The sequence below is a fragment of the Mytilus galloprovincialis genome, chromosome 3 (genome assembly GCF_965363235.1).
Source record: "Mytilus galloprovincialis chromosome 3, xbMytGall1.hap1.1, whole genome shotgun sequence".
NCBI lineage: Eukaryota > Metazoa > Mollusca > Bivalvia > Mytilida > Mytilidae > Mytilus > Mytilus galloprovincialis.
This window is the reverse complement of record NC_134840.1, coordinates 86,753,714-86,778,696: the sequence shown is the minus strand read 5'-3', so window position 1 is coordinate 86,778,696 and position 24,983 is coordinate 86,753,714. Positions and strand designations below refer to the sequence as shown.

General features: G+C 31.9%; 2 protein-coding genes across 7 annotated transcripts in view; one reads left to right on the top strand and one right to left on the bottom strand.

Annotated features, from left to right (window-relative positions):
- LOC143069269 (uncharacterized) overlaps nucleotides 1-24,983 on the top strand; it is a 425,535-nt gene that overhangs the window by 356,507 nt on the left and 44,045 nt on the right. The gene's annotated exons all lie outside the window — the stretch shown is intronic.
- LOC143069267 (inositol-trisphosphate 3-kinase B-like) overlaps nucleotides 1-24,983 on the bottom strand; it is a 50,816-nt gene that overhangs the window by 6,635 nt on the left and 19,198 nt on the right. For 3 of the 4 annotated variants that reach the window (XM_076243809.1, XM_076243808.1, XM_076243807.1), the window contains exons 3-6: nucleotides 9,281-9,389; nucleotides 5,175-5,315; nucleotides 3,967-4,094; nucleotides 3,334-3,483 (exon numbers count right to left, since the gene is read on the bottom strand). In XM_076243809.1, the coding sequence (XP_076099924.1) occupies nucleotides 3,334-3,483; nucleotides 3,967-4,094; nucleotides 5,175-5,315; nucleotides 9,281-9,389 (528 nt within the window). Of the gene's footprint in view, nucleotides 1-3,333; nucleotides 3,484-3,966; nucleotides 4,095-5,174; nucleotides 5,316-9,280; nucleotides 9,390-21,930; nucleotides 22,877-24,983 lie in introns of those variants that run through there. The other variant, XM_076243811.1, reaches the window with a different exon arrangement.

The following is a 24,983-nucleotide window of genomic DNA, read 5'->3' as shown; positions in this document are numbered from 1 at the left end:
ATTTGAAAAGCTTAGATTGAATGGTTCATGAGTAAATGCAACAACGTGAATGGAAACGCCATTTCACAATCTTTCAAGAACCATAACTCCTGAACGGTAAAAGTCAAAATCGTCATTATTGAACTTGACCTCTAATTTGCCATCAGTAACAACATATAAAAATTTCAAAAGCTTTGGTTGAATGGTTCATGAGAAAATGCACGGACACGACTGGAAACACCATTTTTCAATCTTTCAAGAACCATAACTCCTGAACGGTAAAAGTCAAAATTGTCATTATTGAACTTGACCTCTATTTTGTCATCAGTAACAACATATTAAAATTTGGGAAGCTTTGGTAAAACAGTTCATGCGTAAATGCAGGAACACGACTGGAAACACCATTTTTCAATCTTTCAAGAACCATAACTCCTGAACGGTAAAAGTCAAAATCGTCATTATTAAACTTGACCTCCATTTTGTCATCAGTAACAACATATTAAAATTTGGGAAGCTTAGGTAGAACAGTTCATGCGTAAATGCACGGACACGACTGGAAACTCCATTTTTCAATCTTTCAAGAACCATAACTCCTGAACGGTAAAAGTCAAAATCGCCATTATTGGACTTGATCTCCATTTTGTCATCAGTAACAACATATTAAAATTTGAAAAGCTTAGGAAGAACAGTTCATGCGTAAATAAAGGGACACGACTGGAAACTCCATTTTTCAATCTTTCAAGAACCATAACTCCTGAACGGTAAAAGTCAAAATCGCCATTATTGAACTTGACCTTCATTTAGTTGTCAGTAACAACAAAAAATTTAAAATTTTAAAAGCTTTGGTTGAACGGTTCATGAGTTAATGCACGGACAACATTTGATTCCAGCCCGCCCGCCCGACCGCCCGACCGACCGCCCGCCCGCCGTACATCCCCAAATCAATAACCGACATTTTTGTCACAAAAATCCGGTTAATAAAACCTGGGGACTGACATATATATTTCAATACACCAAATAAAGTTGATCTTTGGCATATAATATGAGAAAAATAGACCAAAACACAAAAACTTAACTATAACCACTGAACCATGAAAATGAGGTCAAGGTCAGATGACACCTGCCAGTTGGACATGTACACCTTCCAGTCCTTCCATACACCAAATATACTAGACCTATTGCTTATAGTATCTGAGATATGGACTTGACCACCAAAACTTAACCTTGTTCACTGATCCATGAAATGAGGTTGAGGTCAAGTGAAAACTGTCTGACGGGCATGAGGACCTTGCAAGGTACGCACATACCAAATACAGTTATCCTATTACTTATAATAAGAGAGAATTCAACATTACAAAAATTCGTAACTTTTTTTCAAGTGGTCACTGAACCATGAAAATGAGGTCAAGGACATTGGACATGGGACTGACAGAAACTTCGTAACATGAGGCATCTATATACAAAGTATGAAGCATCCACGTCTTTTACCTTTGAAAATATAAACCTTTTAAGAAGTTAGCTAACGCCGCCGCCGCCGCCGGATCACTATCCCTATGTCGAGCTTTCTGCAACAAAAGTTGCAGGCTCGACAATAAAACCTGCACGACTGACATAAAGATCATAAAATATTTCCATACACCAAATATAGTTGACCTATGACATATAGTATTAGATAAAAAGACCAAAACTCAAAAACTTAACTTTGACCACTGAACCATGAAAATGAGGTCAAGGTCAGATGACATCTGCCTGCTAGACATGTACACCTTACAATCATTCCATACAACAAATATAGTAATCCTATTGCATAAAGTATGAGAAAAACAGACCAAAACACAAAAACTTAACTATAACCACTGAACCATGAAAATGAGGTCAAGGTCAGATGACATCTGCCCGCTAGACATGTACACCTTACAATCATTCCATACAACAAATATAGTAAACCTATTGCATAAAGTATGAGAAAAACAGACCAAAACACAAAAACTTAACTATAACCACTGAACCATGAAAATGAGGTCAAGGTCAGATGACACCTGCCAGTTGGACATGTACACCTTACAGTCCTTCCATACACTGAATATACTAGACCTATTGCTTATAGTATCTGAGATATGGACTTGACCACCAAAACTTAACCTTGTTCACTGATCCATGAAATGAGGTCGAGGTCAAGTGAAAACTGTCTGACGGGCATGAGGACCTTGCAAGGTACGCACATACTAAATATAGTTATCCTATTACTTACAGTAAGAGAGAATTTAGCATTACAAAAAATTTGAACTTTTTTTTCAAGTGGTCACTGAACCATGAAAATGAGGTCAAGGACAATGGACATGTGACTGACGGAAACTTTGTAACATGAGGCATCTATATACAAAATATGAAGCAACCAGGTCTTCCACCTTCTAAAATATATAGCTTTTAAGAAGTGAGCTAACACCGCCGCCGCCGCTGCCGGATCACTATCCCTATGTCGAGCTTTCTGCAACAAAAGTTGCAGGCTCGACAAAAATTGACCTAAATAAAATTGTGAATGGAAATGGGGAATGTGTCAAAGAGACAACAACCCGACCATAGAACAGACAACAGCAGAAGATCACGAACAGGTCTTCAATGCAGCTAGAAATTCCCGCACCAAGAGGCGTTCTGCAGCTGGCCCCTAAACAAATGTATATACTAGTTCAGTGATAATGAACGCCATACTAAACTCCACATTGTACACAAGAAACTAAAATTTAAAATAATACAAGACTAACAAAGGCGAGAGGCTCCTGACTTGGGACAGGCGCAAAATTGCGACGGGGTTAAACATGTTTTTTGAGATCTCAACCCTCCCCTATACCTCTAGCCAATGTAGAATACTTGGATTATAGATGGAGCAAAATTTCATGGGAAATTAACTGTTGTGCTGATATGGTACGTCAGTAATTTTGGGATGTGTATGTATGTGACAAAATACCCAAAATAACACGTAAATGTCTGATTAATATAATGTGGCAATACATTCTGAAGCAGATAGCAGAAAACATGGATATATGATGTAGCAGTAAAGAGTGATCTGTCATGCTGCATATCACTGCTGATTTGTAGTGAAACCAATGAAATAAGCAAAGATTAGAGGTCTAGGTCAGATTGACAGTTAACAATCATTTGCACGCAATATTTAGTTGACTTTATGCTTGTAATATTTGCAAAGGGACTAAACTTGAAAACTAATCGTCAACAATTGTACCAGGGAACTGTCAATGTCAGATTAACCCAGACAGACAGACATGTACACCTTACATACATCAAATATTGTTGCCAATACTTAGTAAACTGGTATATCACAAATCTTTTTTCTGTTACCTTAATTCCCTCAATTCTAAATCCTAGATCTACAGATGAACTCATTTCATCTCTCCATTGCATATATCTTGGTTTTATAATTGACTTCTGTTTATTTTCCTCCGGTGTTGGAGCACTGGGATCTACTTCTACCATCTTTTGGTACATATCCTAAGTAAAAAGTGAAAGAAAATAAAAACACCTAAATCTATTGGAAATCCATTAGAATAAATCTACTCTTAATATCAAAAACATGTACATGTATCTAAAATACTGTAAATCGAAATTTTTGCATGCATTTATTATAGTGATTTATTAAAAATAGACAAAAATGTGAGATAAATCATTACAATTTCAGATACATGTATCAGATATCAGAATGTGACTTTTTATTATTTTGATAATCATTAAATCACATTATTCACATTGATTTCTGAATTTACAGTAGTCAATATATTCAGATGAACATTTACTCTAGAAAATAAAAAAATATTTCCCATTAGAATAATGGCTATCAAATGACTACTATGTAGATGTCATAGTGTTTTTGTTTTTCAAAATATGCCATTGGGATCTTGTCCCATCTTTTGTTTGTTTTAAATAAATAAATTAAAAGACCACTATTGTTTCTCACATTATGTGATTCACACTTACCTTTCTGGGTTTTGGTTTTTCTTTGGCTTTTACAAGTTCTTCCTCTAAATAAGTTCTGGTTCCCATCTTAATATCCATCACAAAGGGAGCATCAAAGTCACATAACAAATCTTGTAACTCCAAGTATTCTGTGGCAAGTTAAGGAACTTTTATGGCTATCTCATGACAAAAACAAAATCCTTGATTCAATATAGTTATTGTATTCTTAAACTATAACAGTCACCCAAAGATGAAAATAATATAATTGTAATGTCCATATTTTTTCATCAACATTTTTTACCTTAACCTTTGACATAAAAATTTATCAGAAACCTTTTAGGAGCCTGGATAACTCCCATTTCAAACCTTCTTTATAGCTTAAAGTGGCACTAGCTGTCAAATTTGACTCAAATTCTCATATTTGATTGATTACAATGTAAAACATTCAAACTATCAAAAGGCTAAAATAAACAATTTACAGGGCATAAGCATGATAATACGTAGCTTGTTTCATGTGTATTTTAGTTTTGACGCCATCTAATTAGTTGACCTCAAAAGTCATCCGATGACCATATAAGCGATGTAAACATAAATATAGATATCAATAGATTAAGGAAACTCATGCTATTGGATTTTTCTAGGTCGGTTTAATTTCATATTATAGATTAAAACAAATGTTTATCGTAGTTTTTACTTGTATTAGAATGATTTTTTGTGGATCGAATCAGTCAATCAAATGATTTACCTTTGTTTCATTTTCAATGTTGACATTCTTTTCCTTTAAATAACTTTACACATACAATTCACATGTTATTTATCTCTAGCTAAGGAGTTAAATTGAAGTTCACATGAATACGGATTCAATGGGGTCGAATTATTCACTTGCAAGTAAATAATTCATCATCAAAGTTTATAAGCTTATTTTGACAAAATTATCCCATACTGGCTGCTAAAAGCTAATAATTATTTCACTATTTCACTTTCATTAATGATTTTGAACAAAAAAAATCATATATTAGATTGTTTATATATCTCGTAGCTAGTGCCCCTTCAAGAGAGCATTAATTTCAAATGAAACATAATGAATAGTCAAAAACTGACATCAGATGATAGACGACAACATCAAGTATTATCATGAAACATATTTCCCCAAAATATCTTTACTTTAATAAATAAACTCTGAGCTAAAATTTATTATTAAAACAATTTTGTCTGTTAAGTAAGGATACGGTCAGCATTTTTTGCTACAACTCCTCTGTATTCAGGAACATAGGATCTTAAAATGTCATCATTTAACTTTAAAAATGCTTTCTGTTCCCTAGAGTCATACTTTTTCAACACAGATCCTTTCTCTCCTGCTTGGAAATTTCCTGCAATAAACAAAACAACTGTCAACATAATGACAAACTCTATTTATCATTAGCAACTTTCACAGCATACAGCTGACCTTTACCATAGAAAACAAAAGAGGAGGACTAACCATGTTTAATTTTAGTCTATTTATAGAAAATTCCCAACAGCTTTAGGCTGTTTACTCTGTGACCATATATGAATTTGTTACCCCACCCTTAGCACAAACCCCACCTAATCAACAGGGTCGCACATTTAATATCCCCAATCACTGTCTCCACAATTAGGCCTGTAATCATGCAAGGTACATATACCCTCTAATGATATTGTCTTACAAGCTCATGCAGTGTCATATCACATCCTTTGTTCCCAAGGCATTCACCTTTTACATATACATTGTAATAGGAAACCTGAGTATAAAAAGGACATATTAAATTTGGCAATATAAAACCAAATCGTTTTTGGAATCCACACCAACTGTTTACTGTGGATTCATTAATATTTGTGGCATACCAGTATTTGTATCCGTAAACCAAGACAAAAATATTTAACTAAGATTGATTGATTGATTGTTGGTTGCTTAACGTCCAGTGTATTCAATTCATTATTCATTTTCTAAAGTGTTGTATTTATCAACAATTCTGGTTTTTCTCAATGTTAACAGAAGACAAAGTGGTCTTAATGAATATTGTTCCTAATTCTTATATTGTCATATATAGAGTAAAGGCTGTAGTGCAATGAATTCAGTGATATTGTTGGCTTTTTTTCAAAACTACCTCTACCCTTTTTTATTGGGAAAATATGCGCAATTTTCATCAAATTGGAAAATTTAGATTAAACCATGAATTTGACTGAAACTTCAATTTACGGACCCCTTTCAAGAGTCAAATCCTGTTTTGAAAAAAAGACTCCTTTTAGTAAGTGATGATACATAAATTCACCCTCAAATCTGCACATATAGTAATTTAAGGCATGAAAAATGTATATACTAGTGTTTTTCAGTTTTTATTCATGCAAAATTTCTACTGAGAGTGCATTGTGGGGAAAAAGTTGTCTTTTGGGGAATAATTTTAAGCCATTTTTTTTTTCAAATTGGGATTCTTCTCCAGGGGAAAAAGCCTTCATTCTCTATTAATTTAAGGCAAACAATATCACTGTGAATAATTAAAATAAATCTACCAGCAAAGATTAACTAAAGTCCATTAACTATTAAATATGGATTAGTATTTACCTAACAGTTTAACAACTTTTGTATTGTGTATGAACACCATCATATTATACGGTAATTAAAAAATAGTCTTCAATGTAAAGCTTTTCTTATAATACCAAACAAGTGTAGGCCATGGTGATTCAAATGTTCAGTTATACAGTCATTTTGATTGTTATAGAAAATATATCATGTTATGTAATATTAGTTTACTTCTCAGGTTATATTCTCAAATTAATGGAGTTCCATTAATGGTTTTGGTGTCAATTTCAAAGGAAGTGAGTGGTATGAGCGCCAATGAGACAACTCTCCATCCAAGTCACAATTTGCAAAAGTAAACTAGCGGTATTATAGGGAAAATTACGGTACCTTTAGATTTCCAATATTTAGGTTTATCTAACAAGATATGAATTTTTTAAATGAAAATATGATGTCAAATTAAACTTTGGTATTTTGTGAAAAGAGCAAATGGTTACCTGTCTAACTTTCATCAGAAACTAGAAAAGTACAACTAACTTTTAAACAGAATTTATTTTCTGATTCATATATATGTAATATGTTAATCAATTAAAATCATCATATTTATGACTATTTTAGACCAATAAATCTTTCACATATGCACAGATTGTGTATCATAATTCATGGATCATGTGTAAAAGGGATATTCCCAAAATAGCATTAAATATATAACCTTTAAAAGCGAAAAACAGCCCAAACTTTGATCTGCTATGAAAAGTTAATTTCCTCAAAATAGAAAAAAAAATGGTTTACTTGATTTATCAAAGGAGTTAGAACAAGTGAAACTGCGAGCTACTGCTCACTGATGATACCCCCGCCGCAAGTGGATAATATTAATAGTGTAAAAATATGCAAGTGTTCGGTAAACAGGAAGTTGTCGAGTGATGAATCTGAAAACGCATCACACGGCATAGCTGACTTATATAAATCCTGAAACCAAATTTCAGAAATCCTTGTATTGTAGTTCCTGAGAAAAATGTGACGAAAATTTTCAACTTGGCTATCATGTGTAAAATCATACAAGTGTTCGGTAAACAGGAAGTTGTCGAGTGATGAATCTGAAAACGCATCACACGGTATAGCTGACTTATATAAATCCTGAAACCAAATTTCAGAAATCCTTGTATTGTAGTTCCTGAGAAAAATGTGACGAAAATTTTCAACTTGGCTATAATGTGTAAAATCAGACAAGTGTTCGGTAAACAGGAAGTTGTCAAGTGATGAATCTGAAAACGCATCACACGGTATGGCTGACATATATAAATGTTGATACCAAATTACAGAAATCCTTGTATTGTAGTTCCTGAGAAAAATGTGACGAAAATTTTCAACTTGGCTATAATGTGTAAAATCAGACAAGTGTTCGGTAAACAGGAAGTTGTCAAGTGATGAATCTGAAAACGCATCACACGGTATGGCTGACATATATAAATGTTGATACCAAATTACAGAAAGGGTGGATGTGTAGTTCCTGAGAAAAATGTGACGAAAGTTTCATGGGACGGACTGACTGACGGACGGACTGACGGACTGATGGACGGACGGACTGACGGACAGACAGAGGTAAAACAGTATACCCCCCCTTTTTTAAAGCGGGGGTATAATTAAGTAATTTGTATCCTTTTGAATCCCTGAATATATTTAAAATATTTTATGAACAATTAACTTAAATTGTTTGCTACAAACAAGAAAATAAACACTTCAACTAGAGGAACTATCTCAAGATATCGAAGCTGCAGGTAAAAGGATTTAAAAATTAAAATGACATCTTGTACTAATATAAACTTATACAAAGGGTTACTATCATGGAAGAGACCAATACAAATCTAATGAAATTTTAATTTAAATTTTGGCAAGATCCTGACTTAAAATTTATGATCCCCTAAGAAAGCCAATTTTAATCAAACTTCTTGACATCACAAGGATACTTAAACAAACCAATAAAACATTCTTATTTAATATCACTGACATTTGGGACTAGCATTGAAACACTATAAAAGGTTGAATCTTTAAAATTTAAACCCAGAAATCTGGCACATGTTTATATGCCCAGCTCAAGTAAGGAATACTGTGGTTCTCTAGTCTATGCATTTGTTCTTAGCTATTTAGAAATTTATGTTGGACTAAAATCTCTATTTAAATCACTTAAGACTTGATGTCAACAACAATTGGGACTAGGTTCTTTCAACACATAATTTACAATGAAATCTATAAAAAAAAGTTGCTTTAAAAAAGAGTCAAGTTAACAAACTCCAACATTAAATTGTGTACTTATTGAGTAACTTTATTGAGATAGATTTGACCATAGATGAAGTTTCTGTGTTTTGGCCAATTAAGAAGTTTACCTTGAAGTCACTTCCAATGAATCTATTTACTATTTGTTAGGACTCAGTCATAAAAAAACTTGCCATGCTGTAGCCTACATCTACCATGTAGGTTTTTATTTTAGAACTGAGTAATGTCCCCTTGATGCCCTTCATCTCATATTCCAATTACATTGTATGTGATGATTGTCAATGTTTTGGTTGGTTATTTACTCTAATCTGTCCTTTTCAATTTTTGTCAAACTTATAAAATGAATTGATTGTTAACACCTAGTAGCAAATATAAGATGAATATTCAAGACCTCAAATTAAATAATCAGTTAATAAAGCAGGTTATGAAAAATTCAGACAAAATAAGGTAAGTGGGTGAAGTCTCCTTGACAAAAGTATCCTCTTGTTGCTGTTAGGCTTAGTCTTATTCTAAACAAACTGTTACCTTGGTGACCAGCTAATTGTATCCATGGATATCGATGTTTCTTGAACTGTTGTATAAATGGAGACCAAATTACTATGTTTTTCATCTTTTTCCAATAAACTGAACTTTGCTGTAAATAGAATAAAAGCAATTGTTAATAAAATTTTCAAATTCTTCCAAAAAGTTGAAAAACAGGCTCTTACAAATTTCCATCTTCCCAGACAAATTTTGCTTTGCTTTGTATGGACAAACTAACATTCTAAAATAAAGTTATGATTTAATGTAAATAAAAACATGCCAGTGAGTGATTGATTGATCGATTGATGCTAGCTTAACATCAAAATATCCATTACACAAATTGACAGAAATAGATATTCTATCTGCCTTGATTTCATAGGAACAGATGCAACATGTGGCAGTAATACTAAAACAAAAACAAAATCATGACTTACTCTAGTCATTCAATTGAGTTAACAAGTAGCTGTGTTGATCTTTAATAAGATAATCAACTTTCAATGCTACTTTTAAACAGGGTGTAAAAAAAACTTTTCAATGTGTTCATTGTTCCAACCTCCATGAACAGAAGTATATAGAATGTATTATGATGGTGGGTGTTGCTATAATTTTAGTGCAAGTGCTCAATTTCCTATGGTGTTATTTAAAATACTAGGGATAATATCAAATCTACAAGGAGGAATTACATCATATGAACCTTAAAATATAAGCATTGCATGGTGACGTTTAAATCACAGTTTTAGTTTATGCAACAACTACAAAACTGACAAAGTCATTGCCATACAATTTAATCCTAATTTTCCTCAAACATCCGTAACATTTTCATGAACTTCGCCATTAAAATTCATTTAGAAGCATACAAGTACTTGTACAATATGTACTTAATGCTACCTTTGACAATTCATATAAACCACATCTTACACAACTAACTTTAAAACATGACAAATATATAAAAAAAAAGTAATTATATTGATATAAAAAACCACCATGAATTTTCTATAGTATGACACTAGACCTTTTCTAAATATTGACACATCTTTACACCTAAAAGGCATACTACAAATATAAACAGTTTGTCCCCAGAATAAACACGCTTTTTGCCTAGTAAAAACACTGTCACCAATGTTGACAATTTACAGGTATATAAAAAGTAAATAATGAGGGTTTTATCGTGTTTTCATGTACAGCCCACAATCTCGGTATATCATCAATCATTGATATTTTATATTCTATTCCTATATCAACTTTCTTGTGGTTAACTACAAATATGTAGGATCTATTTTAGCATCTCAATTCGGAAGTTCATATTATTTAAAAAAAAAACAACATTGTTGCCCTCTCATTTAAGGTGCAAGATGTCTTTATCTGGCAATTGCGTATTATCTGAAGGCAAATACTACGTAATGTACAATATATTCATGACATCTATATTTATCTATTTAATCATTAAACATAATTAATACAAATGTTACCGGTAGATTCATAAATAATTTTATTTAAACATGATGCCCTTATTCGGTTACTTCATATGAGCTTACAATCATTTCACACTTTGTTCTTCTTTAAAAGTAGAATTATTTTTCTTATTTTTCATTAGAAGCCTTAAAAAGCTTTTAATAAAAAAAATCTGAAATTCAAAGTGAACGTCAGCTATATATATATTAAACTATGTATACTATACATATATATCAGCTATGTACCGTATATTAAACCATATAATACTATAAAATTGAGAATGGAAAGGGGGAATGTGTCAAAGAGACAACAACCCGACCATAGAAAAAACAACAACAGAAGGTCACCAACAGGTATTCAATGTAGCGAGAAATTCCCGCACCGGAGGCATTCTTATATACATGTATATTAGCTATGTACTGTATATTAAACATACAGATATCCGAAACAGCTACAAATATTACACAGTTTGACATATATCAAAATTAACTTCTGATTTACCTACATTTGAAGCAATTATTTCTTATAAGTTTCATATAATTCTGAACAATGTCAAAATAGAACAAGAATGCATCTAGGATTAGACATTTTTTTTAGTTTGCATGGGATAATATATTTTTCTTAATTTCATTAAACAAACATTATTAAACAATGCGTAAACACTGAAATGAAAACAAATTTTCTTAACTTTAACAAAATTTGTGAAACTGTGCCAGATATCTTACACTTTAAGCTGATTGTAAGTCATGAACAATTCAGTATACTTATGATCAACTTTATTTTGAAACTGATTACTGACTTCTAGAAATCAGTGCTTACTTGTAAAAAATATAGTTTGTCAATAGCAAACGTTTGAGAAACGAAGCCAAGGTTCCTTGAAACGTAAGCACTTGAAAGAACCATAGTTTGTCAAAATTGAGATTTGATCCAAATTCATTATGTATTTTTATAGCACTAACTGACACTGAGGGAGGGACATAGATAGTACAGTATTTTCTTAGATGCAGTAATACAAATTTTCTTAAACACAGACCACAACAAATTATGGTATTTTAAAGGACTGAAATTGGTTTTTTTTTCTATACTAGGTGACATACTTTTGTTTATTTATCAAATGTCAATGTACGTCATACGTTCATTTCAAATTAAGGGTATGCAAATGATAACACCACACCCTCATGATTTCTAAAATACATAATACTAATTTACATCTATATTTGTGGTAAAATAATTTATATATGTGACGTGAATTTAGAGTTTTCCTAATCCACAAGTATGTCCCAGTTGACTTTGATTATTATTTACGTAACTGAAGACCTCTTTTATCAAATTCTCATCTATAATTCATGACAACAAATAAATAAATCCCTTTAAAAAGAATAATATTATAGTGCCTTTAGAAATCTAGTATTAGTTAAATAGATAGCTCTTCCATCAAGCCAATATATAGAAAAATATCCTAAACCGAATTGAAGTGGTTAAATTACATATCATGCAGACAGCTGTCGTCTAAGTTCAAAATTTAAAAAAACAGGTCAGTATTTCAATAAGTAACTGATATGCATTCATGCTTATAATGAAAAACGTTATGTTAGAAATCCAAAACTATACCAACATATATAATATCAAAAACATTTAGTATTAAATGAATATCACACTCATCTACAATCTTACATGTATCTCCTAACAACATTTTAGTTCTTTACAATTTGGCAAATGTAAAATATTGAACAAAAATTGAAATAAATTCTAACAAGTACCATGTATGTCTGACAGATGCTTTTGAATAGAAATATTTGTGAATATTTGTGGATATGACCCTCCCCCTTCTCTAAAAAATAGATTTTTTTCCCACAGAAAATTGATACATAGAAAATCTTAGAATACAACACTTTTTTGAATTATTGATTTGACCTAACCCCACTACCCCTCCCTTTGATACATAACATCATTACACCTCCCCCACTCTTGTTATAACCCTGGATTCTAGTAGCTGTCTTTCCTGAACCAGCCAATGGTAAGTAAGAATTCCTGTAGCACCTGTAAATTGTTGATGTGTGCATAAAACTTATTGCTTGTCAAATCACACATATTGACTATTAAATATTGCTTTTCTAGTTGGAGGAGGTATAACTAATTACTATATTTCAATTAATAACCAGTTCAACACTAAAGACAGAAACTGACAAGAACAAGGAAGTGACCTGACCTTGACATTTGAAGACATGATCATTTATTATAAGACTTTTTTTTAAGTTTGTTTTTTGAATATATATTGATGTCAATTTAAAGTATTAATAACATGTTGACAAAAAAGAAGACTTTGGAATTGACTTTCAAAAGTATGCACTTGATCTCTAGGAAATGACTCTATTTACTTCCATATCTGATGACACAGCTTAGCTATACACTAAATTCTGCTTTTCTTAAGTCTCTTTGAAACAAATCAATGATAAAAAGGCACAAACAAATATCCTAAAAATCAAACACCATTTAAGGAGAACCTCATCACAGCTAAAGACCTTCTAAGATGCCTCATATATACAGGTTAGACAGTTTATGCAAAATAATAAAATCCCCATATTCTTTGTAAAAATAATCCTACATGTATAATACTTAGGTACAGCATATTTTAATATTATTTATTAACATGTTTACATATCATGCTTCTTCCTCATAAAATTTCCCAAATATAGTTATACATGTTCGAGTTATGGTACAGTAGTTTTTATGACGTTTTTTTTTGGCTGCAGACCGCAAACAATAAAAATATATAACCACAATAAACGACAGCAATAATAGGATAAACACATTGTTTACAAAGTTATAAATAAGATAATAATTCATATATCACACAACCAGATTTCTAATGCTGTTCTTCATCTTGAAAGTTACTGGGATTAAACACAGACGATGAGTCATAGTCTACATGTAGTACATGAAGATCAAAATAGTTCTTACATGTTTATATAGACATAACACAGTAATATATTAATACAAAGATATTTTAAATACACAACTTAAGATTAAAAAAAAAAATGCATAAACTATTTTTCAGTAGCTTTACTATGAACAAAAAGTCATAAATACTAAAAAAGTTTATAATGTAAAATATATAAACTACGCTACCTTATCAAAATCGTCTGCATCAGGAACAACTTTAAAGTTTTCTTGGTATGCCAGTCGCCTCATGTTCTGTCTAACTCTTGTGTAGGACATGTTTGACAAAAACCAAACGACTGTTGTCCTCCTACATCAAGTCTTTGACAATAACAGCTATACTTTATATTTTAGGCTTACATGTCATCAATCTATGTTGTCAAGATTGACAGTAAATATGACAAGCCAAATAGGTATATAGACCTGTACAATACACAATACAATGGAACCATAAATTACAACTGTTACTTATCACGTTTTTTTCTAATCGTAATAACAAAAAGTGTTATCGTGACGTAGTATTTATAACTTTCAGAGTGACGAAACAGAGCTGTTGGACCTTACTTCTTACTTTACTTCTGCTATTTGTAATTCTTTAATCCTTATTTATATATCTAGAGGTGAAAAAAAATATCAAACAGTACCAATAATTATACTAAAAGATGACAGCATTTTGAGAAGAGCATATCCTAATTTTAGAAAAAAGGTACCTAGTAAACAAATGAAGATTTTGATGAGAAAATCTGAAGGATTCACATATCTGCATATTATAGAGTAAACATTTTGTAAAGGTCTTCATGTGGTCCAAAAGAAAATTAATTCATACCCTGGCTAGTAAGTGACGATAAATAAATTATATCTTTATGAACCCAGCAATTGTATTTATTGTTTGATTATATTATTCTAATATTTCATAACTAAAGGCTCTCAAGAGCCTGTGTCGCTCACCTTGGTCTATGTGCATATTAAACAATGGAAACAGACAAATTCATGACAAAATTGTATTTTGATGATAGTGATGTGTTTTAGATCTTTCTTTACTGAACATTCATGTTGCTACAATTATCTCTATCTATAATAGAACTTGGACCAGTAATTACATTGGAAAATATTTTCAAAAAATTTACAAAAATTTATGATAATTGTTAAAAATTGACTATAAAGGGCAATAACTCCATAATGGGTCAATTGACAATTTTGGTCATGTTGACTTATTTGTAGATCTTATTTTGCTGAACATTACTGCTGTTTATAGTTTATCTCTATCTATAATATTAATAATATTGAAGATAATAACCAAAATCTGCAAAATTTCCTTAAAATTACTAATTTGGGCGCAGCAACCCAACAACAGGTTGTCCAATTTGTCTGAAAATTTCAGGGCAGATAATTCTTCACCTGATAAACAATTTTACCACACGTCAGATTTGCTCTAAATGCTTTGGTTTCAGAGATATAAGCCAAAATCTACATTTCACCCCTATGTTCTATTTTTAGCCATGGCCACCATCTTGGTTGGTTGGCTGGGTCACGCCACACATTTTTTAAACTAGATACCCAAATGATGATTGTGGCCAAGTTTGGTCAAATTTGGCCAAGCAGTTTCATGAGAAGATTCTTGTAAAAGAATACTAAAATTTTTGAAAAATGGTTAAAAATTGACTATAAAGGGCAATAACTCCTTAAGTGGTCAACTGACAATTTTGGTCATGTTGACTTATTTGTAGATCTTACTTTGCTGAACATTATTGCTGTTTACAGTTTATCTCTTTCTATAATAATATTCAAGATAATAACCAAAATCTGCAATATTTTTCTCAAATAACTAATTTCGGGGCAGCAACCCAATAACTGGTTGTCCAATTTGTGTGAAAGTTTCAGGGCAGATAGATCTTGACCTAAAAGACAATTTAAACACATGTCAGATTTGCTCTAAATGTAATGATTGTGTCCAAGTTTGGTTAAATTTGGCCCAGTAGTTTCAGAGGAGAAGATTTTTGTAAAAGTTTATGAACGACGGACCCCAGACCCCGGACGACGGACGCCAAGTGATGAGAAAAGCTCACCTGACCTGACCCAAAAAGAGAATAGGGCTAAACATGTACATAAATTAGACAGAAGCACAGAAACCACAACAATTATTTACAGGTCAACGTACAGTCTTCAACAATAGACAGGTGTTAGTCTATATTGCAAGCTCTTTATTGCCAGGCGTCAAGAGAACTATTGATTTTCATCCTTACCTACTTAAAAATCTTCTTGCAGAAACAATACAATTAACATGTTTTTCAATATTTTGAGTCTCGCTGCAAGTTGCAGTAAGTTGAGTAGATAAAAGACAAGTGGCCTGTATATACATCAATTAAACAACAATAGAAGAAAACAAATAACACAAACAAATTAAAAAGTTAAAACATATTTCAATGTCAACAACAGCTGTCAGTGTGCCAGTACTTTGATAGACATTATTTACATACTAATCAGCCAAACACTGTTAATAGTCTTAATTTACATTATGTAAATAGTCGTCATTAGTCTGATTTAAAGGTCGTCTGCATTGTTTTTCCATGTTAAATAATCTTAAATACCAGTAGTTGAAAAGCTGCATAAATTCTAAACCAAAACAAAATACAAACAGTTATCTGTTGCACAATTTAGACATTTACACTGTAAAATAAAGAGTTTGCCATGACTTATCTCAAATTTTATATTTTTATTATACATTTGTATTAAATATATATTTTATGCTTTTTGCAGCTTTCTAATTGAAGCATCACATCTCCTTTCACTCTGATGACATATACCATCTAGTATAATTTCAGTTTTTATGGTAATAAATTTATTTCACTTTTTAAGGTAGATAATCTAATTACTTCACATATATGTAGATTTTCAACAATGTTAAATGACATTTTTTCCTGAATGAAGTATTTTGCCAGTGGTATATTAATGACTTCATGCAAGCCCAAATTCAAACAGACATGTCAATGTGGTCTTTTTGTGTATCATTAATCTTCTACTGGTAATAACAATGAAATAGTTAAAGGATTAACTAATGAAATTCAATATGCTAAACAACTTGCCCTACACTATGTCCTGAGATTGATTTAAAAAAATTGTCCCTTTTGCTCTTTTAAAGACCAAATATGGTCCTTGCCATCAGAAACATTTATCAAATTGTCATTGTCTAGAGAAACAGTTTTATTAACCCAAGTGTCCCCCATTTTTATTCTATAATTTTGTGTAAAATGTTCGTACTATGACGTCACTAAACTGGTAATTTGTCAAAAAGATATGCCAACAGCATTGTAATCATTTAAAAAAGTTAAATATTTCTATTTTAAATTCTTAGCAGACTTTTGTTCATTTTTAAAGTTGTTTACATAAGATAAAGATTACAATTCTTTATTTTAGATTATTTAAATTTATTCCTCAAAAAAATAATATTAATGTTACATTCAGTTCTGCTTATGTTCAGTTTTAGCTGAATTAATTCAAAGGTTGTCTGTCATATAGACTCTGACAATGCCATGAGGACCTTTTCATCATTCCTCATTGGCTTATAACAGGACCTTTTCCAAATCACATTAATATTATTTCAGAATCACATACAGTTATTAAAATATTGAACTTCCTGCACTAATTTTGATTCCTTCAGTACAACAATTATGCCTAAAAGCAAAAAAAATGACAAAAAAGGTTTCCGTAAAACTGTCTATTAATCATTGAAGACTATATATATTTGATATTCTTTGTTGGCAACTGAAAGTTTCAGTGTGAAAATTGTTAACTAATCTAACCTCAATATATATGCACATTGAAGGACAAATATAATTACCGACTGTACATTAGGACCTGATAAGGAAACATCAAAGGATATGATCTATTACATACATCTATGATATTCTGTATGTCATCTTGGTCTGACACCCACAATACATGCCAGTCTTAAGTTTACACATGTTATGTCTATAACACAATTGTTTAGGTTCAATTTTTCAAATTCATAACATTCTACTATAAAAAGTCACATTCATTTTAGTATCTACATTAGTCATCTTCAATGTAATAGCTACATGGGTCCTTAGGTCTTATAAATTCTATACTTCGATAAATGTTAGATATTAATAATCATACCATTAGCAGTGGCGGATCCAGGGGGAGGGTTCCGGAGGTTGGATGATCAATGCATTTGAATGGGGACATATAGTTGCAGTCTTCACGCTGAACTTCTAAAACTACAGGCCCGCAGTTCAATTTTTTAAAATTTTTAGTTAGATTCTGTTGGCCTGTAGGTCTGATTTTTACAGGCCCGAGAGCAATTTTACCAGCCTGGGCTGTCTGGGATGCCACTCGGCGTGAAGACTGTAGTTGGAACCTCCCTTTGTCCTGGGTTAGGAACCCCTCCCCCCTTTTTAAAATGGCCGCATAGGCCCCTGATTAGGGTTGTTAATAAAATAAGGCCACAAGACTTGCAAACCCAGAGAACTATAAAAGCAGTTGAAGAATTATGGAGAGGATCAGTCTTTCAAAGTTGTTCTAAAATCAGGCAGCTCATCTTATTTAGGATATTTATAACTAGTAATGATGCAGGAGGGAAATAAAACATGGGAAAAAAGTTTCACATGATAGTATCTGTCAACACGGAGAATAGATATTTGAGGATGTAACCTAAGACAGGAAAAGCAACAATGATTTAGAAGAATTCCCCAACTTCCCTGTGAATATGAGAACCTCAAAATAATTCTATACTCTAAAACAATATGTAACACAGTCAAATAACATCACCAAAATTGTGTACACATAAGTAAACTTTTGAACCTTTCAAAAATAGATTTTGTAATAAATTCAAACAAAATGATTCCAATACTGCGTTAAGAAGGTCTGTATTAGACCAAATGCTGTAATTTTATTGAAGAGGAATATTTATTGGATGCTACTTTTTATTTTCAAAACTTCATTGCCTATTCTTAAAGCTAAGTTATAGGTAGACTCAAATTCAATTCAAATGACATCATTACGTAGGTTTGCCAGTTTCAGTCCAAATGCTATATGGCTATAAATTTTCAAAACAACAACAATAATTGTAATGGCCAAGTATTGTATTTTAGTACAAAGTTTCAACATTTAATTCTGTATATTGAGTTCTCTTCATTTCAATGCAAATTGATTCCAAGTTAAGACGAAGGAGTCCATTTCTGTATCTGCAGTGGCGGATCCAGCCATATTAGAAGGGAGGGTTCCCAACCCAGGACAAAGGAGGGGTTCCAACTATATGTCCCCATTCAAATGCATTGATCGGCCAAAAAAAAAATTAAGCTGCAGTACAAACCAATCAAATACTTTTATTTGCCCCCAAAATTACATATTTGTCAAAAAATCTAGAAATGAAGTGTTTAGAATTATATTTTTATAATTTTTCACACATTTTTATGACCTGATATGAGGGTATTGACAAAAAGATGTAACTTGTGTAGGTGTTTCAATTTGCAATAAAAGGTTTATTAAAATCATGAGGGCGTATGAACTGCATTACAAGACATGCACTGAATTTAAACATGAAATACAAAAAATACAAGTAATACCTCAGCTTAATACAACATATTTCCAACATTATGCATAATTATACATGTATAAAAATTCAGGCCTGTAGTTGAGATGTCTGTGAGGGGGTTATTGGCAGTCTTGACGCTTTAACTTAAATAGTCAAAATTCAGTCTGATTCAACACTAATAAAGTTATAGGAAGATGTGGTATGAGTGCCAATGAGACAACTCTCCATCCAAATCACAATTTATAAAAGTAAACCATTATAGGTCAAGGTACAGTCTTCAACATGGAGCCTTGGCTCAATAGTTTATAATATTTATTTTTCTATGGGACATGCTCTTCTAAACACCCTATACCACCCTGGCTGCTGTTGTGATTTTGCACAATTGTGTTTACTATATATAATGTATCTTATACCTTCTTTTCATGCTTTTACTTCTAACCATTTTGAATCGTAAGCACTTTATTTTTAGATATAATAGTACTATTTATAGAAGGTTGAATTAATGATAGGGCATTACTGTATTGCAGGGTTGACATTAATATAATTGCGTACTGATATAAAACTAATGGAGACTGAACTATTTCAAGTTCTACAAATTGTACTACATGGCCTAAATGTAGGTAATAATGACATTTCTTTTATGGGCAGTCTTTCAGGAGACACAAGTGAGGTGGAGTAATTGGGCCAAACCATGCACAAAACTAAGTGCCTAAATCCTAAACAAATCATCACATCTGCATAATGAAGCTATTATTATCCATACATCTATACTTTAATCTTTAGTACAATGTTAGATCTATTTCCTCAGGTTAAAGTTTGAACAATCAGGTTTCATCTCGGCAAAAATATACAACCCTTTATGTACTGATTTGTGTTTACATTTTGATAAATTGAAAATTTGCAATTTATCTTTACAATATATCTATTGACATAATGAAACTCTTGAAAAAGATGGCCTTATTCATATCATCAGGGTTTTATTGGTATTATTAAATTCTTCACCGATAAAATGATGCATGTATGATTAAATACAGTTATTGACTTCTACCCTACGTCATTTGATGTCTGGTGAAGAGTTGTCTCATTGGCAATTATACCAAACTTCTTATTTTTATACATGTATAAAAGCAAGGTATGATCTGGGCCGCATTCAATATTGTAGCTGCTACGTAGTGCTACGTAGATTTTGACTATTGAACGTGTAGCTATAGACTAGCTACTACATAGATATTCATAGCAGCTACGTAGCCACTACGTAGCTGCTACGATAATGAACTAAACCCTGGTCTTATGTAAACAGAATAATTTAGTGAGATGACAACATGTAGAATGCCTATCTGAAACTCTTTTAAAACGATTACTTGATTGTAGTGCTTAATATAATATGAACATACTCTTTCACAGGATAAAAAGGAAACATGGTTATTTCCTCAATGAGGCAACAACCTATTACAACAATAAAAACAATTGAAAAACAACTTGTAAAATGTAAAAATAAGGTTTTAAAGTTCATTAACCAAAACCTCAATCTTTGCCAAAGTATACATGTACCTCACTTAGCAATTCAAGAAATATTTATGGCAAGGTGGTCATGCAAAAAGGGGGGATGTAAACCAATACATCTTTGTAAAATTGTTACAAAATATTCAGAGTGCGATGAAGCTCATATATTATATATACTAGTATACTATAAGCTATGTGATCTTGTCTCATGTAATTTTGCACTGCATAGATTAGCTAACCTCTAAATTTATTAACAAACAGTACATACATTGTATATATGTGTAACTACCAATATTTTTGAGATATTTTTGTGTATACTCCTTTTTTCTAAAAGCTGAATAGTCTTCTTTTTGAGATATTTTGTTAACCTGGATGGGAGGTTGATACATAGAATTTATGATGGCCTCATGGCATACTTAAAAAATACTTGATTTAGTTCCAATTTTTTTCTGTTTGGTAAACAAATATAAAGGCATATAATAAAAATAAATTTACACAGCTTTTAGAAAGGTTTAAAACTTATTTATTTTCATCTAATTATAAAGGAAAGCAGTCAACTGTAATGGACTTGTTAAAGTTAAAGCTAAAGGCCAAAAACCTTAAAAATTTAATCAAAACAATTTTATGCTTTGGTTATTAAATCTATAATTTTAGTAAGTTGTTGTCATTCACGAAATTTAAATGTAAAACTCTAAAATGCAGGTATATCCAGGTAAAAATCTGTGTGCAGGTGGTAAAAACACTTTTATGGGTGATCAAAAGCCTAAAAATATCAACATTTACGCTGACAAAAAGTTGGTTCACATGTCAGATATTGTAGGAGGACATTATGTAAATAAAAATATCAGTAACACCACACAATTTTAACATGTACTTTTAACAGGACAAATGCTCAATGTACAAAAATATAAACAAATACATTTGTTTGTACTTGGACATAGAACCCTTCATGTATAAAATAATACAATGTACGACTAATTGTGTTCTAATTCATTTGTATATATGCAATAATATAATATAATATTTGTATTGAAAACCAGTCATGAATCATAATGTTTACAATAAAATCCTAGTTTATGCTTGTATAAAGTTTATTATAAATATTTCCTGTTTAAAAAAATTTGAACAAAGAATGATGTGTGTGTGCATACATATTTAAATGGGATTTAAATAATCCATAACGGAACAAAAACAAGATAATTACCCGAGATATAACTGGTTTTGGTTGAATTTCTGTATTTTCCAGCATACAATCATCACATTCACATGGAGGGGGTTCTGAAGTTGTGAAAAGGTCCTCATCACAATTAAAAGTTTGTGTAGGGTTGTTATTATTAATTGTAACTTCCACTCCATCACTTAAACTTTTTTCCGAACTGTTGTGATTAATATCTGATAATTTCTCCATATTATCCTCTGTCATTGTTGGATTAACAAAAGCTGAGTTATTACTGTGAGATAGTACAGCTTTACCTTCCATAGTTGACCCACATATGTTGGTGGTGTGGGAGTGAGTTTTACCTGAACTGCTAATCGTTTGTTGATTGACTTGATCCCTCAGGTTATTTGTACTTCTCACTTCAGTTACCTGGTTAAAATTAGCAATGATACGCCTTCCTACTCCAGGTTGCCTCCAAGGAGAACTATGATAACAGTTTGATGGGTGAACAGTATTAAACACATGTCTTCCTTCATTCACATTATTATTGTCACTTTTAACTATTCTCACTGGACACTTTACACAATTATCCAATGACTGGTCAGCTGATTGTAAACTTTTGTTTATACTACTGGAAGTATGAACATCAGCCTCTATCTCATCTAGATCTGGTTCAATGACTTCACCATGTGCCTTGACATCCAACTTGTCACCTATGGGATGTATTTCCTCAGTCATTTCAATGATAGGCACGAAATCTCCTAAATCTGGTTCCACATCACTGACCAATGAAATGGCTTTCGTTGTTGACCCTGGTGACATTAACCAGATTGACCGCTTCAAACCATCGATATCTTCAAATATCTTATGTACTAATAGATCCTGCAGTGTTTCCTGTCCTTTATCTAGACGACTAGTCTTTATATTTTGACCAGGTCTCGTTTGTGCGTGACAGCACTTGCAAAGATCATATCTTTCATTCATCATTTAAAAATAATTACGCATTGTTACAAAGTTTTTAACAAAGGCTCTTGAGTCTACCTTGTGCGATTATATTAATTTGTAGCTTCTTAAATAGGTTTAAACCCTTATGGATCAAATAACGCTAAAATATTTGTACAAAAGGAAAAGAAATGTTCTATTTAAGGCTTCAATTAATGTATTGTTTTCTTTCAACAGATTATGTGTTAAAAATTCAGTACACATCATTTCAGTAATAAAAACTTGTACATGTGCATAGCATGACAAAATCATTGTAATTTAAATACGTTGAGGACCTCCTACACTTCCTAGCTTGGTGTGAACATCTTAATATTGAATTACAAAAATAGAGTATGAACACGAAAATAAGAATAAAGTTATATAATATATATGTAAAAAAAAAGTGTTCCACAAAGGATTTAAAGGAGGGGTAAAGAACTTGTCTCATTTTCCTCAGCAACATGCTGCCCTATCATTTTTTTTTTTCAATAAAGTCATGCCTTTTGTTTAAAAAATGTATACTTGATGTGCTTATTTCTTGTTTTAAACAATTAGAGTGAATATTGGGTCCTTATTACTGGTACATATAAATTAATGCAGAATTTGTTTCTCCTCAAATGTTCTTAATTAAAATACGATTCCATGTACCTTTGATTGATAGTTGTAAATAATTAGGTAAAAAGTAGGTCAACCATGTCTGAACTCATATATATGCAACTGTATAAACTGATTATAATACAATTATAATCCAAATACTTAAACATGTATCAATGATTTTGTTACACAGGCTGAAAAAAGACATAAATTTAATAATAAAAAAATTTCTCGTCTAATAAAAAGGAACCAGATGCTCCTGCAGGCCGCAGCTTTAAACAACTGCAGAGGTCACACCCTGAACATTTGGGGCAAGTATGGACCCAACATTCAAGCTTGATACATCTCTGAATTGGATTGTAATTAAATAGTTGATTCAGCATAGGTTTCTGACACAGAATGAATGTTGTCTAATGAACTAACATTTTTTTTTTTTTGCTTTTGAGCAAAACACTATGCTGTTGATATTTGAAGAAATTTTCTTTTCAATTTCTGAAATCTGAAATGAGAAAAAAGTGTACCAACCCCAAAGAAATGCAGCTAATCATCTCAAGACAATCATTAATCATTATTTCTTAATACATAATTTTCAAGCAGTTTAAGGGAGGTAATAAAACATATATATAAAAGTATTCTTTAAATGGATTTGGATTACCTCCCTTACAGTGTACATTGCTTTAAAATTGTCTAAATTGTCCTTTTACCAGATAAACCCTTGTTTTTTTCCCCTTTTTACCCTATTGCTTCAAGCCATAACCTTCCATAACCATCCCTTTGTAGAATGGAAACTTGTGGTAAAATTTCAGACAGATTTGTACACTTAAACACAAGTTATTGACTGGATACTACAAAAATGCTTATTTGGGCCCCTTTTTTGGCCCCTAATTCCTAAACCTTTGGGACAGTAATCCCCAAAATCGATCCCAACCTTCTTTTAGTGGTATTGCACCTTCTGGTAAAGTCTTATAGAGATCCATTCACTAAAACTAAAGCTATTGTCCGGACTAAATGCGTCTTCGGACAACGACACTGACGCCGACGATATGATAGCATTATACGATGCAAACATTTTTTTTGCGGTCATATAAAAAGTAGGCCAATTACGATGATATTCACAGTTAATCTATACAGCCGTATGAATTTGAAACATCAAATTAAAAAAAAGCATGCAGTGATATTATTAACCATGAGTCTTCTTGTTAGAATTTCAGTAACCCCACAGTGCAAGTGTGAGCGGAAAACCGTGAGGGGAAAACCGTGAAGAGAGAAAAGGTAAATACACCTGGATTGTAGTTATGTGTTAATTGATTCAGTGAAAAGTGAAATAAAACACCTCATCATTTAACACTGTTATGACAAAGTTTATGTAACAAAAGAAAACACTTGGAAAATATTCCCCCCCCCCCCCCCCAAAAAAAAAACCCAAATATATATTGTATGTCAACTCACTTATATTTGAACATGCTCAATGATTATGTGTAGAATGTTTATCAAGGTCACAATTGTTTAACTTCTGCATCTAC